At 56.3% G+C, this 14,935-nt stretch overlaps 1 protein-coding gene across 3 annotated transcripts in view; it reads left to right on the top strand.

Moving 5' to 3' along the window:
• Window positions 1-14,935, top strand: part of CYTH1 (cytohesin 1) — a 79,165-nt gene that overhangs the window by 46,505 nt on the left and 17,725 nt on the right. For all 3 annotated transcript variants that reach the window (XM_030295487.2, XM_030295486.1, XM_030295485.1), the window contains exons 2-4: window positions 11,539-11,621; window positions 13,141-13,205; window positions 14,755-14,821. In XM_030295487.2, coding sequence (XP_030151347.1) covers window positions 11,539-11,621; window positions 13,141-13,205; window positions 14,755-14,821 — 215 coding nt within the window. The remainder of the gene's footprint in view (window positions 1-11,538; window positions 11,622-13,140; window positions 13,206-14,754; window positions 14,822-14,935) is intronic.

Here is a 14,935-nt window from a genome sequence, read left to right as displayed (position 1 = left end):
TCTGTCTTCTTTATTTCTGAGGAGGGCCATGCTGCAGCCTTTCGTTGGCGGCTTTTTCGTCTGACTTCCCGTCCGCTCACTTTGTGGGTCGTTTTGTTTGTGCCGCAGTGGACTCTGGTGGCCTCTGCTCCCAGCTGCCCGTGGCCCACATTCAGGCCGAACTTTGTCCAGGTTCACGCGCTGCCGGTGAAGCGGGCTGTAGGTCCTCTGCCTGCACAGCAGGAGGAGTGGGCGGTGGGTGGCAGCGAGCCTTGCACGGGAGGGGAGAGGTCAGGAGCCACCTGCTGTGTGTGTATTTTTGTAAACATCAGTAATGCTGCAAACAAGGGGACGTAGCTGTGGTTGTACATTTACAGCATGAGGTCCATCTGTGCAGATGAAACCCCTGCGGCGGACCCTCCGCGGGCGGGGGCGGGGGGAAGGGGTGGCCGGAGTGTGTGGGGGAGGGGTGGCGGTCCGTCTTCGCCTTTGCAGAAAGCTTGTTTCCTTTTGCAGTCTAAAACGAAGAGTTTATAAATAGTTTTCGTGTTTGTTTCTCATAGACTTGCTATGATTCTTGTAGATGAGAACTGCCATTTTGACACAAAAATAAAATGTTCATATGGCTGTTTCTTAAAAGACTCTGCTGGGCTGCAGAGTTGGGATATTTGGGTCGGGTCTGGTGACCCTGTCATGGTGACGAGGAATCCACAGAGAAGGGAACCCACGTTAGTGTGGCGAGGGCTGGGGTGGGGGTGGGGGCACCTCCTAGCAGAAGTCAGGGGAGGGTGTGGGGATGTTTTTGGGGTTTTTTTTCCCCCTCGTTGTTTACCTGGAGCAGTGGTTTTGCCTTCAGGGGGACATTGGGCAGCGTCTGGAGACCTGTTTGGTTGTCACATCTGGAGGGGGCCGGGGGGGGGGGCGCTCCGACGTCCAGTGGGTGCAGGCCAGGGATACAGCCCTGCATCGCCCTGGACACCCCAGGACGGGGAGTGACCCACCCGCCAGGAGGTCAGCAGTGCCGCCGGGGTCAGAGAGCCCTGATCTGTGCTTAAGGTTCCTCTTGCGTCTTTTCTCCTTGCTTGTTTGGCACTTGCTTTTGAGACCTGTGTCTGCCCCTGTGAGTCAAAGGCAGCATTTTCTCCCCGGGTGGCCTGTGCACAGCTGCCCCGGGGTCATCCTGTGTTCTGGTCTGACGTGGAGCCCGCGTCTTGGGGTCCGGGGGTCCGAGTGTGTGTGTTTCATGGTGCTCCTGGGGTGTCCTCGGGCTGTCCGAAGTTTGAGAGCTCTCGGGCCGCAGTGATGTGTCCTGTCCCAGCCACTGTCCCCGAATTCAACCTGCCGAACGCCTCCTATCCAGAACGTGCTGGAATGTGAGATTACAGCCTCTGGTGACCGAGTGGGAGGTGACCCCTCCGCCAGGAAGGCCGGCGCGCCCGTGTGGACCCGGTCTGGTCGGCGTCACTGCCTGCTCAGGGGGTGCCCTCCGTTTGTCCGCTCGGAGATGAGAGGGCACCTGACGGCAGCGCTGCGTCCTCCCAGGGAAGCAGCCATCAGCCTTCTGCTCCTGGGGAGGGGGGGGGAGGGAAGAGCAAGCGCAGCCTGCCTGCGAGCTGGCGGCGCACCCCTCCCCCAGGAGGCCGCGTGGGGGGTAGTAGGAGGGGCCGGCTGTAATCACATTCATGGAAATACGCCCGCCCGCGAGGAGCCCCCCGGCACACGCGCGCCGAGTGGCAGCCAGGCGGCAGCTCCGTGCGGCCATCTCTGTCCAGGCCGGCCTTCCCCACCGGGACCCGCTCCCTCTCCGCCCTCGGTCTCCGCTTGCTTCTTGGCTTTTGTCTCCTCGCCGCCTCCTCTCCGCTGCTGTCACACATGCCGTGCTCGCTCCGTCCCTCCGTCCGCCCGGGGCTGCAGGAGCTCCCGGGGGCCCGGGACGATGGGGTCGCGGTGCCGGCCCTCCGCGGCCTCTGAAGCGGAAAGCTGCGAGCTGCCCAGGCTCTGACGGGGGCGCTGCCAGGACGCTGGGGCTGCAGGAGAGGGGCTTGCCTCGGGTAAGAGGCCCGACGGGGGGGGTGCGTGAGTGCATCGCGGGGGTCGCGCCCAGTGTGCGGATCCCGGGTCCCGCTCGGTCACGCTTTGCAGCCGGGCTGGCTTGCGCCGCTGTCTGCGCACGTCTGCCTGTGGTCTCGCGTTCTGCTCCCCCGACCTAGGGTTTTCCACTAGCTCCTTGGGGGCAGGTGTCCAAACCCTCGGCCTGAGATTGAGGAAGAAGCTCATCACCGATGTCGGTGGCCTTCCGGGGTGAGGTGAGAAATGCTAGGACAGCAGGAAGCAGAGGGACGGATTCAGGGCGATTCTGTCCCCTCTGGACCCACCCCGTGAGTTTCTGTTTTATTCTTTTGAGTCCAGTGGAGCCGTTCCTGGGTCCGGGTAGCCCTCCTTGCAGGAGTTGGAATTGCACGTTCACTTTGGTCCTCGGGGTCCATTGCAGCTGTTAGACCGGCTGAGAATGTTTGAGTGTGCAAAAAATTAAGGGCTTTACAAAGAGGTGGCATCCAAATAGGTTTTAGGAACAGGTAAAGTGAGAGAGAACCGGCTTCCTAAAACCTGCACGGAGCCCCTGTTTTGGACTGAAGGGGTGTGGCAGCGCAGCTGGGCAAGCCGGAGGTCGCCTGCGGCCGGTCCCCTTCCTCAGGAGATGGGGGGGCAAGCCCCGGTGACTCGGGGTGTCTGGGGGGCTCCCCCAGGGCTGAGCGCTCTGCCTCTGTGTCAAGGAGGCCAGTGTGAGAAAATGGTTCTCCCGCTGAGCTGGTGCGGCTCTGCTCCCTGCTCTGTGATCACACCCGGCCTTGCACACGGAGGCTGCACACGGAGGTTGGACGTCTGAATGCAAGCGAGAACCTTCTGCAGACCTCCAGCTGGATCCCGTGTTAGCTGCCGGGCTTTAGACAAGGGGGAGGGTTTTAAAACGGTTGTTTGCTAGTTCTTAGCATTTATCGAAAGCAGATGTTAACTTTGTTTTTCTCAAGCAAACTTTTAGGGTACGATTTTATGACTTCGTCCCTTTTCCTGCCTGGAAATTTGACCTCCTTTCCCTTTGGTTGGCTGGCTAGTCTTGGAGTGCTAGGATTTATTAGATACAATGTGTCAATTCCCTTTAGTGTGTAAGGTAAATGGTAGAATAGCTTGTTTTTTCCCAGGGCGGTTTATGGGGCTGTGTGTGTTTTTGTTTTTTAAGATTTTATGTTTAAGTAATCTCCACACCCAGCGTGGGGCTCAAACTCACAACGCCAGCACCTAGAGTTGCACGCTCCTCCGACTGAACCAGCCAAGTGTCTGTGGGGCTGTTCAATACACGTTCTGTCATCGGAGAAGGGCGGTGATGATGACAGGCCCATTCGTGGGGCAGGGTGAGGTGGTGGCTTGCCCAAGGTCACAGAACTAATTAGGTGAGGAAAACCCCCAGCAAGTGTCCCCTCCCACCCCAAGCCCAGATAGCTTCTCTTCGGAACTAAGGAGGCTTGAGTCATTAGGGCAGTGGTTAGATGAGCCGACCGGGGTGGGAGCAGAGTTTTTCTTAAAGATGCGAATATGGGGGCGCCTGGGTGGCTCAGTCGGTTGAGCGTCCGACTTCGGCTCGGGTCATGATCTCGCGGTCTGTGAGTTCGAGTCCCGCGTCGGGCTCTGTGCTGACAGCTCGGAGCCTGGAGCCTGCTTTGGATTCTGTGTCTCCCTCTCTCTGTCAAAAATACACAAACATTAAAAAAAATCCAAACTCTGTTATCAAGATGCAGAATATGGTTATAAAATCATTAACGTATCTGCTCTTCTCCTAGTCTGTTAGCAGGTGCCTCGGGCCTCTCTGTGCTGAGTATCAGTTATGTTAGCCACACACTAGTTTAACTCTTTTCCGTCCATGTCGTGTATGCACGTTCCTTCAAAATCTCCTAGGCCGTGAGTTGGCAGTGAGACACTTTTAAATCACTCTACACAAAAGTGAAGTCATGAGTCAGTCGTGGCAGACGAGCACAGTAAGCAGAAACGAGGGAGTCGGGATATTGCTGTTAACTTTTTGTGTGTTTATTTTTAATCACGGTACGATGCACACAAAATAACATCTATCATTGTAAGTGTAGGGTCCAGCTCACATCGTTGTGTGAGCAGTGTTCAGAAGTTTTCCGTCTCGTGAAACTGAAACTCTGTCCCCAGCAGCACCACGGCCCCCTGCCCCCTGCCCCCTGCCCCCTGCATTCTCCTGTCTGTCTCTGTGGATTTGGCTGCTCTAGGGACCTCACAGAAGTGGGATCCTCCAGCACGCGCGACTGGCTGGCCTCACCGAGCGTGCTGCCCTCAAGGTCCACCCACGTTGGGGCAGGTGTCAGAATTCCCTTGCTTTTGGAGGTGACAATGCAGTGTCCGCTTTTACAAAGGATTGCCGTGGTTTCGACTTGCAGGGAGGAAAGCCCTCGGTTTTCTCAAGTTGGCAGACTTCCTGTGAAGGTGTGACGTGATCACGTGTGCTGTTGGCTCGCGGGTGCCCACGGGTTCCCGGCTTCAGTCACGTCCGTGTGCTCCGTCCGTCTGTGCCCCCCTCCCCCACCCCCGCCCCTTGCCCTCTGATCCCCGTCCTGAGGCCTATCTGTAAAGTTGAGGCTCTCAGTGAAATCCCTTCATCATTACAGCTGTCTGTGGTCCGGATCTCCGCGTGGTGCCCGGTCCCTGGGTCGTGCTGCCATTTTGGCTTGTGTTCTCCCCGTCTTAGATCTGATCCCAGGGGTTTCTCGTGTCAGCTTGGAATTGAGAGTTTTGTGAAAGTTGACTACACGTCCATCTCCGATGCCTGAGTTCTTTCTCGTCTTTTGAACTCTTCACACTGCGAGTCTCGGGGATTTCCGGGGAGACCGGGTGACTCACCCCCGTCAGGTGGGGCCGCGTGAAGCGTCCAGCTGGGACGGTCTGCACGGGTGTGGGGGCTGTGAGCACCGGCCCTCTGGCCTTGGGTCTGTGGCGGGGAGAGAACCTGCCTTCCTCCCACGGACAGTTCCCCGGATTGGCACCCGTGAACCCCAAAGCTGTTGGTAGATAGCTGTGTTCTCTCTAGAGCTGGCAGCAGCTTCCAGAGGGTGTAAGGAAGCTTGATGCTTCACTTTGCTGCTGCCGCGGCTGCTGCTTTAGGTGGGGCTTACGTAGGTTTCTGAGGCTGTGTGTTTTTTGTGTTTCATAAAACGTACAGGTCGGTAAAGGGTTTGGCTTGGGTTAGCTGGGGTTCCTCAGGTGCTGGTGCTCTCTGGAGGGCGGGGTTGTGTCCGGACACAACGTTGCGCTCCCCTGGCTTGGGGGCGGGGTGGGGGCGGATTGGACCAGGGTGTTTTCTCCTGTCTGTTTACCTTCTCCACACTTGGGGGGAAGGGAAGCGCCTTTCTAGACTCTTGGCTTTGCTTAAAACATTTCCCTGCTGTGCTGGTTTAAATTTGGACCCTTCTGAGCCACCGAAAGGCAGGGGCTGTATATAAGATGGGTGAAGATTAGGATTGGAAAAAGAAGACAAGTGCTGTGCTTTGCAGGCGGGCAGAGGGAGCTGGCGTAGCCGGGGGGCCTGTGAAGGCACATCTTTAGCGCCCCGGGGATGTAGGACAGGGTCCTCCACTTGGGTGGGCGGCTGCCGGCACTCCTGCTGAGCAGGGACTGCCGTCTGAAGAGCTGCCTTTCCTGTTGAACTTCATGGCGGATGGCCGGGCACCTGCTCGCGGCCGTGGCTGCGGAGCGGGGGAGCGGTGGCTGCGCCATGTGCGTATCGATGGGAGCTGTCCCTTTAAGACAGTCCTCCTTTGTGTATGCTGGTTGGAGCGCATTTCAGCTCAGGGGCTCTGCCTGCTGGTAAAATCTGCAGAGCAACATTGAAATAAAGAAATAAATGGAAGCTTCCCTTGTGTGGCTTTTCTGTTCACAGCTGAGCACAATGGCCCCTTGTTGTTGTGGGCACTTTAATCCCCTTGGTTCAACTGGAACCCTGCGAGGGACTGGGGAGGGCCCATCCTGGACCGGTCCCCCTGCTGTAAGGGGGACACCTTGTCAATTAACCTTTGCGGGAATCATTCCCGAGGCCCCCAGACCCCCAGGCGCTCTGCTCCCCGCCTTTTGTGCCTCCCTGGTTGCCCTTCTTTTCAAGAGGAGGGGGCTCAGCCGCCTTCCTGGCACAGAAGCGTGGCTGCAGCACGTGGCAGTCGGGGGAGGGAGGAGTTGTTTGTTGCTCTGCCATCTGGCCCATCAGCCGATCTTTTACAGTTTAACCCTCATGGCTTCGAGGGAAAGCCACGGCGTGGATACATGCCCTTCGGGGGGCCCATGCTGCTTTTCCAGCAACGCTGGGTTCGGGGTGCATGTGGCTGTAAGCGGCCTGCCGGACCCGGGGGCGGGGGTGGGGTGGGCTGGGTCACTCACCCCTTGGGCTCCCCAGCCACGGTTTCTATTCTTCTTGCTGTTAAGTGACACGAAGCATTTTCCCCGTGGCATCTGTTTTCCTCGTGGGCAACGTGGGGGTGAAGGCTTGTACTGAACGGGGCGTGTTACCTTGATGAGAGGCTAAGTGCAGGTGGTCCGTTTTCTTAAGTGCTGGGGTTTTCCTTGCCTCGGGAACAATTGCACGAGCATGATGAGATCTAAAGCTGCCCTCCTTTAGAAAGAAAAGTTCTCGGAAGATTTGCTGAACCAGAAGGGAAGCAGTGCTGTGATTTAAGGTGGCTGAGTGTGGGATGCAGGGGGGCTTAGAGAGCCCGTGGTTAATGTCAGGAGACGGCATCGGAGTACATGTGAACAAACGTCTTGTTCATTCTCACTGCAAATTAGCCAGAAGCTGCTTCCTTGTGACCACCAGGACACGGAAGGCCCGTCTTTCCTGGTAACGTAGATTAACGTTTTTTTCATCTTAAAAATGCAGTAGCACCTACGTGTATTTTTTTTTTTAAGCGAGTATTCAGGAGCCCTTGCCCCCCCCCCCCCTTCCCAGACCCATTCCCCAGAAGCAGCCGTTAGTAATTAACTTTTTCTGGCTTTCAGCGACCGGTAGGTGCTGCCACATGCATATTAATACTCTCATCCCGCTGACTATTTTATCAGCGTCAGAGATGGTCTCTTGACCTCTCTCAGCGTGTGTCCTCTTCCTCTTCACTCTCCCCCTGTCCCATTTGTTGGTTCCTTTATTTTCACCTTTGGGACTTCCATTCACACGTTTCCGACGTCATTTTCTTGTTCCCGACTTTGTAGGTCTGTCGCTGCTTTTTGTAAGCAGGTGCCTGGCGCCCTCCTTGCCTTTCCGTTCGCCCCTCCCCCGGCCTCCGCTGCAGGTACCGCGTGATTTCCATTAGCCTTTGTGCTGTGTGTGCAGGCCGGCTCCGCAAGGTGACGGCGGATACGCCGCACCGTCGCGAGGATGTTCCTGCGGCTCGGCCCGGAGCCCGCGTGTGCTCTGCTGGGCTCCCCCCTCGGGAGCCGGGCCCAGCGCCCAGGTCCAGTGGACTCCCCTTACCTTCCGCTGCCTGCCGCCAGCCGTGGCTGCCTCGTGATTCCCCTTCGGTGTCGTTTTCTCTGTTTGCAGTGATCGTCCTGGTGCTGTGGAGGGAAGGCCCAGGACCCCTCCCTTGCCTTCCCATTGCTTCTCTGGGGTGCGGCTCTCGCAGCCCGTCATCGGTCTCCTGTTCTGATCCGGTCATTCTGTCCATGCGTGTGGGGGTGTGTGCTCCCGAGGGAGCCCCATCCTTGTGAACACGTTTTCCTCCTCCTGAGGGAGCACGGGGGGACAAACGTGGAGTCCTCCTGTGTCTGAAATGATTCTATTTTGCCCTCCCAGTTGACTGAGAATTCCAGGGTCAAAGTGGTTCCCGTGTGGACCCTTGAAAGCCCTTCCCGTCTCCCAGGGTCCAGCACGAACCAGCCACACCCTCCTTTCCCTTCCTGCTCACGGAGGTTCTAGGATCCTCTTTAATCCTCCAATTCTTGAATTTGTTTTCCAACTTCTGAACGTTTACAACGTATGTTTCTCTGTGGGATTTGTAAAGACCTCAGGACACTGAGTCCGTTTCTGCTGCTATTTTCAAGTGCTTTGACTCTTTATTCTGCGGGAGTACCTCACCTTTATCTTGTAATCCTTTTCTGGCTGGGGGACAAAAATACGTTTATTTTCTAGGAGTGTGTTCTTTCGTTGTCCCTCTTTCAGGGTTTTCTGTTCTTTTCAAGTTTTCTTTTGTTCCGCTCCAGGGTAGGCTTTTGCTGTTTCTTGTTCGGGCCGTGGGCTCCGCTGCCTCCGTGGGTGCAGGAAAGACACGGGGCAGGTTCGATGGGAGCTCCGCATGCGGGGTGGGCCTCGTGTGCAGCGGTGGGGGGGGGGGGGGGCTGCTTCAGGCCGGCTGGGCGCGGCCCTACTTTGCTGTAGGACAGCACCCGGGTCCCCCAGCCTAGCTGCTGGCCCAGTTCTCCTGTTTTGCCTCGGGCGGATACGTGTGCAAGATCTTCGGTGTGCGGGGTGCTGTGGACGTGGCAGTGGTGGGCACACGCGGAGTAGGCCTTCCAGAGGGGGTCGGCACTCTGCTTGCTCTGTCCCAGAAGTTTGTTGAAATCTCTTCTGCCAGTGGCCCCTCTCCCCGTGGTCTTTGATGTTGTAGGTTTATAGCTTTGTAAAAATGCCTTTACTGCTTCTAAAATAGTACCTTGGAAGGGGGAGGGCCAGCAGCACATTCTGAATTTAGAGCACAGAAACTAGACGCTGGCCTTCTAGAGAAACGGTCGTGTGTGAGCGTTCGCCCAGAACGGCTGGGTGCTGAGGTTCTGGAAACAGAGCAGCCACAGAGAGTTTCCATGTGGAACGAGAAAAATCGGTTTCTCGGGACGCATAGCGCTCTTGAGATATAAATTTTCTACGCGATGGTTCTGGTTTTCGTCAGCCTCATTCTGAGGACTTAGTCTTGCCTCCGCCTGGGCAGGGACTCGCTGATCTGATTAAGCCGTCTCTGGCTTCAAAATCCAAGCCTGATGATTTCTCCCCCATGGAACGGCTATTAAAAACGAACTGTTGCCTCAAATTTTCAAAACCTGTTATGTTAGAACGAATGTTTGTGTTCCAGGACCTCCGGAAATTGTTTCTTAAAGGGACCTTCCGGTCCTCGTGGATTAGAAAATCTGCCCTGTGAAATCCAGCAACGTTAGCATGAACTCCTTTAAAGCCTGCTTTTCTCTGGAAGGGAGGATCTGTGTTTCGCCTTTTGTGTGGTCTCTCAAAGTAGGGTTGGCTCTGACTAGAGCTGATCTGGGACTCACAGGGGAGCACTCCCTCGGGGCTCTCAGGGACACAGCGAGGCCACTCCTGGAAGGTGACCCAGGCTGGATTTCGGGGGTCCACTGGAATCCTGCAGCCTCTAGCGTTAGTGGGACCCCGTGCATTAGTTCTGCTGTGACCTCACGGCCACCGTTCAGAAAACGAAGGGTAAAATGATGGTGTCAGTGGGCTTCGCGTGGGGAAGGCATGGTTTTGATATCGTCGTGTGTGGAGAAGATCGGGTCGTGACGGCAAGTGCATTTTTCAGCGCGTCTTGGGGAAGTTTAAAATTTGGGCACTTCTGGACAAGGGTGGGGGAAAGCTGGGTAGAAAAACGAAAAGCCAGCTTACCTAATGGAGCTAAGTTACCTGTGCTGCGGGTATCGTTGTTGTGTGTGTTGCTTCTACCCTCTTGTGTTGTCTTCCGTGATTTTCATGAAACGTTTTGGGAAGGGAACTGGCCCCTGCGTGCCGTATTCGGTGTCACAGTTCGAAAGAGAGTCGTGGGTCCTACGCTTTCAAGCAGGGCTGCTCTTCCAGCTCCGTGCTGTCCGGGAGAAACATATACGCCGTAGGGGCACCTGGGTGGCTCGGTCGGTTAAGCTCCGACTCTCCGTTTTGGCTCAGGTCACGGTCGCGCTGACTGTGCGGAGCCTGCTGGGGAGTCTCTCTCTCCCTCTCTTTCTGCCCCTTCCCGGCTTATGCTTGACTCACTCCTGCTCTCTTTCTCTCTGTCAAAATAAATAAATGAACATTAAGCACAAAAAGAAACGTAATATGAGCTGCGTATGCAGCGTTACTTTCTAGTAGCCCACGTGAGAGCCACTTAGAATCATCTTTTATTGATCAAGTTACGAGTTCGGTGTGTAATCGACATCGGCCGTTTTCAGAGAGATCTTTCCCTCTCTGTGTAAAGTCTATGCCCACCGTCCATCTCAGACTGGTCCAGTCACATCTCAGGTGCTTCGTAGCCACGTGTGGCCGTGGCTCCTGTACCACGTGGTGTGGCGCTGGCGCCTGCATCAGGCCACAGGGGGGCCTTTCGCTCTTGTCCCAAAGGAAGCAGAGGCCACCACCTTCCAGCTCCCACTAAACGCCAGGCGGGCGCGAGGCACTCTCTCTGTTGGACTCCGTGCGTGCGGCAGCCCGATGAAGCGGGTGAGGGTGTGCGCCTGCTTTGCTGGTGACAGCGTGTGGCCCGAACAGGCCACGTGACTTGTGTAAAGCGACCCTAATTGGCGTGTGGTGGGCTGGCGCCGGGATCTGAGCCCAGGTTTTCCCGCTGCCAGTGCTCGTTTTCCCCACGGACCGTGTGGCTTTCCGCAGCACCTTCAGAAGGGTCACCTGCGGGCTTCCATCCCGCATCCCTGTGCTTACGGGCGAGGAGAGGCGGGCTCAGAGGAAGAGGTGCTTCGTGGGGAGAACTGTGCCTGTGAATTCGGTACTTTGTTCTCAGGATGAGAGCTTATTGAAACATCTTCAAACAGGAGCGCCTGGGTGGCTCAGTCGGTGGAGCCTCTGACTCTTGGTTTCATCCCGGGTCATGATCTCACGGTTCTTGGGATCGAGCCCCACATTGGTCCCTGCGCCGACAGCACAGAGCCTGCTTGGGATTCTCTCTCTCCTTTTCTCTCTCCAAATAAGTCTAAAAACACTATACTCAACCGGAAGGGCATAAAGCAGCGAGAAAAGTCTCCGTGACCCAGTCCTCAGAGTTAAGCACTCCGTGGGGGGTACATCCTTCTAGATTTTTTTCCTCTGTACGTGTGTAATCCGTCCCCTCCCCCTCCAGCAATGGCACCGAAGCGTTCACGTGGTTTCGCAGCCGCTGCCCCCCCCCCCCACTTAAGGGTGTCACAAAAGTGGTTCGGGGTTCGGGGTGGGCCCGGCGAGGGGGCCGAAGCCTCGAGAGGCTGGCTCACCGGGGCCTGACGTGCTCCCGCTGTAAGGGCTGAAGATGGCCGGGGCTCGGCTGACAGTTCTCTCATCCCTGGCCAACCTCATCTGACCTCAGGCCGCCTTTTCCCTCTGGTTTCCATGGCAAGTGCTCATGGAGCAGAGCGGCTCTCTCATCGGGGTGCTCTCTTCCTTTGGTGAAGCCGGTGAACGAACGAACGGGAGCCAGAGCTGTCCCCGTTTCCAAAACGGGCTGCTCGCTGCTGCCGTGGTGTCCTCGTCCTTTTGTGGTCTCTGGAGTCTGTTTATTTTTGGTGACAAAGCTTTCTTAGTAACATTTCCCTCCTTTCTTGTAGTTCCCAGTGACCTGACAGCAGAGGAGCGTCAGGAGCTGGAGAACATCCGGCGGAGAAAGCAGGAGCTGCTGGCCGACATTCAGGTAGGCGGTGCCAGCAGTGACACGTGCGGTGTGACAGGTGTCCTTCCCAGAGCCTCCTCACCAGGTGTCGGGAGTTGACCCGCCCCCACCGGCCCGGGGCCGAGCCTCGTTACTGACGGTCACTTTGGCTCCGCCCGTGAGAAAGTAGACTCTTCGAGGGGTTGGGAAGGCCCCGCCCGGCCGGTCCGCCGTCCTAGGTGACCCCCAAGTGGAGCCCGCGCTGCCGCGTGGGGTGTGGGTGAGGCTCAGGTGCTTGGAACACCGACCTCAGGTCAGGCCCGGACCCGCGTCTGGTTCTGGCGCTGCCTCTGTCTGGAGGAGTGACTCAGACACAAGGATCCGGGCTCTTTGAACTTGACAACGAAGATGCGGTTGATAGGTTGCCGTGAGGGTTGAATGAGGTCCTGCTCACCCGGGACTTAGCGTGGCTGCGGGTCCCTAGGAGACGCCTAGGCAGCCATGGCTGCTTCACCAGAGTGTTTCCAAGCTCCTTGGTGTAACCGCCACGCTTTGTAGAAGTAAGTCGTAGGGGCGCCTGGGTGGCTCAGTCGGTTAAGCGGCCGACTTCAGCTCAGGTCATGATCTCACGGTCCGTGAGTTCGAGCCCCGCGTCGGGCTCTGTGCTGACAGCTCAGAGCCTGGATCCCGTTTCAGATTCTGTGTCTCCCTCTCTCTCTGACCCTCCCCTGCTCATGCTGTGTCTCTCTCTGTCTCAAAAATAAATAAACGTTAAAAAAAAAAATTAAAAAAAAAAAAAAAAGAAGTAAGTCATAGAAGCCATTGGTTGGGCTCCTTTAGCCCTCCGGGCAGGGAGCTCGGGAGAGGGGAGGGCGGGGAGGGGACACACCCTGTGACCCCAGAGCTGCCCAGTATGGAGAGGAAAGACTTGCTCACGGTGTCGGTTTCAGTATCTTTGATCATGTGTGCAAATTCTCGGATTCCTGTTTCACTGATAAATGCCAGGAAGTCTGAGCAGACGTTCACTCAGAGCCCCCTTCACCGCGCCCGTCCAGCCCGTCCAGTCCGTCCAGTCCGAGGGTCTGCTTGCCTGCCTTGCAAAGGCCGGAGCGTGGGACGGACGATCCCCCTGCCGGCCGCTTGGCGGCAGTGTCGGCCCGGGCCAAGCACCCCCGGCCCCGCAGCCTGGGCGTTTGGGCAGCTGTCCCAACACCTGCTGGGCTCCGAGAGGCTGTCTCCAGGCTGCCGTGTCTCAGTGGGAAGGCTGTGTTTTGCACAGTGCACACGACTAGAAGTTCTGTCCTAGACCGTGAGCTCCTCGAGGTCAAGGGCCGTCTTGCTCACCTTTGGTTCCCTGGAACACTTCCTGGCAGGAGCGCCATAAATATTTGTCGAATAGATGAACTTCCCACTGTCTGTTTCCACGTTAAGGTTTTTTTTTTTTTTTTTTTTTCTGGTTTGTCTTTATTTCGTTTTGGTTTATTTGCTCTCGTTTTGTTTGGGGGGAGTTCTAGGAGATACGCCAGGCCCTCCTGGTAATTCCGGGCTGTCTGTTTTGTAGAGGCTGAAGGATGAGATAGCAGACGTGGCTAATGAAATCGAAACCCTGGGATCCACAGAAGAAAGGTGAGTCTGTCCGGCCCCTGCTTGCGGCACACGGACGGAGAAAGTGCACTTTCTGTCCTCGGTCCTCAGCAAGCACACGCACCCCCTGGGGTCCTTCAGTGCGGGGGCTCTGACCATGGGGGCTTTCCACATCATTGCAGGGTGCAGGGCTGGAGCCAGAGAACCCCGAAGGCCCCCAAAGCCTGAAATAGCCCTTAAATGACTGTGGTCACTGTCGTCTCTTCCCTCGTTGTCCGTGGTGTTTGCATTTTAGAGTTTCTGTTTTCCCTTTGTGCCAAGGAAAAGCTTAACGCTGCCCGCACCATTTCCAAGGAGGAGAGCGCGTAAACAGGACATTATAGCGCCACACAAGGAGCGTTTGCAGGTTAACCACGTGAAGCATCAGTGACTCCAGAGTTTAATTTTGAATGGGGTTCCCAGACCGTTTTCTAAGTACTTAATGCGATAACGGGGCTGTTTCTAACTCACTACACGTCTGTATTTTTCTAAGCCTAAGTCCCCTGTCTGGCTTCCTAAGACCATCTGATTTTGTTATTTTAAGCGGGTGTGGGAGGTGCCATTAGAGATTAGTGTAACCCACGTTCTGCAGAAAGTGGCCAGCTCATCACTTTCAGGCCCCGTGTTGTCACTTTGGGATTATAACCTTCTTACTTGCCATTACAAAAATTTGTAGCTTTAAAGCAGCGGATAAATTAGGGTTCGTCAAAATTTAAAGCTTGTGCTCTTAAAGATGCTGTGAAAAGAAAGGACTAGGTAAGCCACAGACCAGGAGAAACATTTGTAATACGTGTGTCTGAAATAGGATTTGCCTCTAGAATGTGTATGTGGAACACGTGCTAATCAGTAACGAGAAGACGGCCCCGATGAGAGTGGGCCGGGGGTCCCTGGTGTCGGCGAGTGCTGGGGATAGAGTCGCGTGGCCATGGGGAGACGGCGTGGCACTTTCTTGTAACGTGAGGCTGATGCCCGTGCCGTGGCCGGCAGGTCAGCGCCCCGCTGTTCATTCGAGGGAGATGAATGCGTGCGCAGAAAAAGGCATGTGTGGGAGTGCTTCCTGCGCTCTGACGTCACACGGTGCCAACGGGAGGCGGCTGCAGGCCACGGGCCTTTGTCCCGTGGGCAAAGGGACGGGCGGAGGGAGGTAACGCATGATGAGCTCACACAGCACACCCTTGCTGGTGGTGAAAATGCTCTACAGCTGGTTATGGTGATGGTTGCACGGCCTCGTGAGCTTACGAGAAGTCGTTCGAATGTACAGTTAAGATGGGTTTATCGTATGATATGTACATGCGACCTTAATGAAGTTTCTTTAAAAGTCACGTTAAAAAAAAGGAAACGGGTGGAGTAGAAGGAACAAATGAACGTGGCATCAGGGTCAGGATTCCAGCCGACCTGCCACGCTGAGACCTACGTAGGCCCGTGCTTCCCTGGGTAGGGTTTTCAGAAATCCCTGTGAGCCGGCGGACGGATGCAGGTGGGGACGATGGCGGTCCCTCAGAACTTCCCGACCGCCTGGCGCACCAACATGGCCATGCTGGTTGTTTTTCAGGAAGAACATGCAGAGGAACAAGCAGGTGGCCATGGGCAGGAAGAAGTTTAACATGGACCCTAAAAAGGTAAGGTGCTGGGGCGCCTGGGTGGCGCAGTCGGTTAAGCGTCCGACTTCAGCCAGGTCACGATCTCGCGGTGCGTGAGTTCGAGCCCCGCGTCAGGCTCTGGGCTGATGGCTC

Source organism: Lynx canadensis, chromosome E1 (genome assembly GCF_007474595.2).
Source record: "Lynx canadensis isolate LIC74 chromosome E1, mLynCan4.pri.v2, whole genome shotgun sequence".
NCBI lineage: Eukaryota > Metazoa > Chordata > Mammalia > Carnivora > Felidae > Lynx > Lynx canadensis.
Note: the sequence above shows the minus strand (reverse complement) of the source record. Positions and strands in the feature narration are given on the sequence as shown.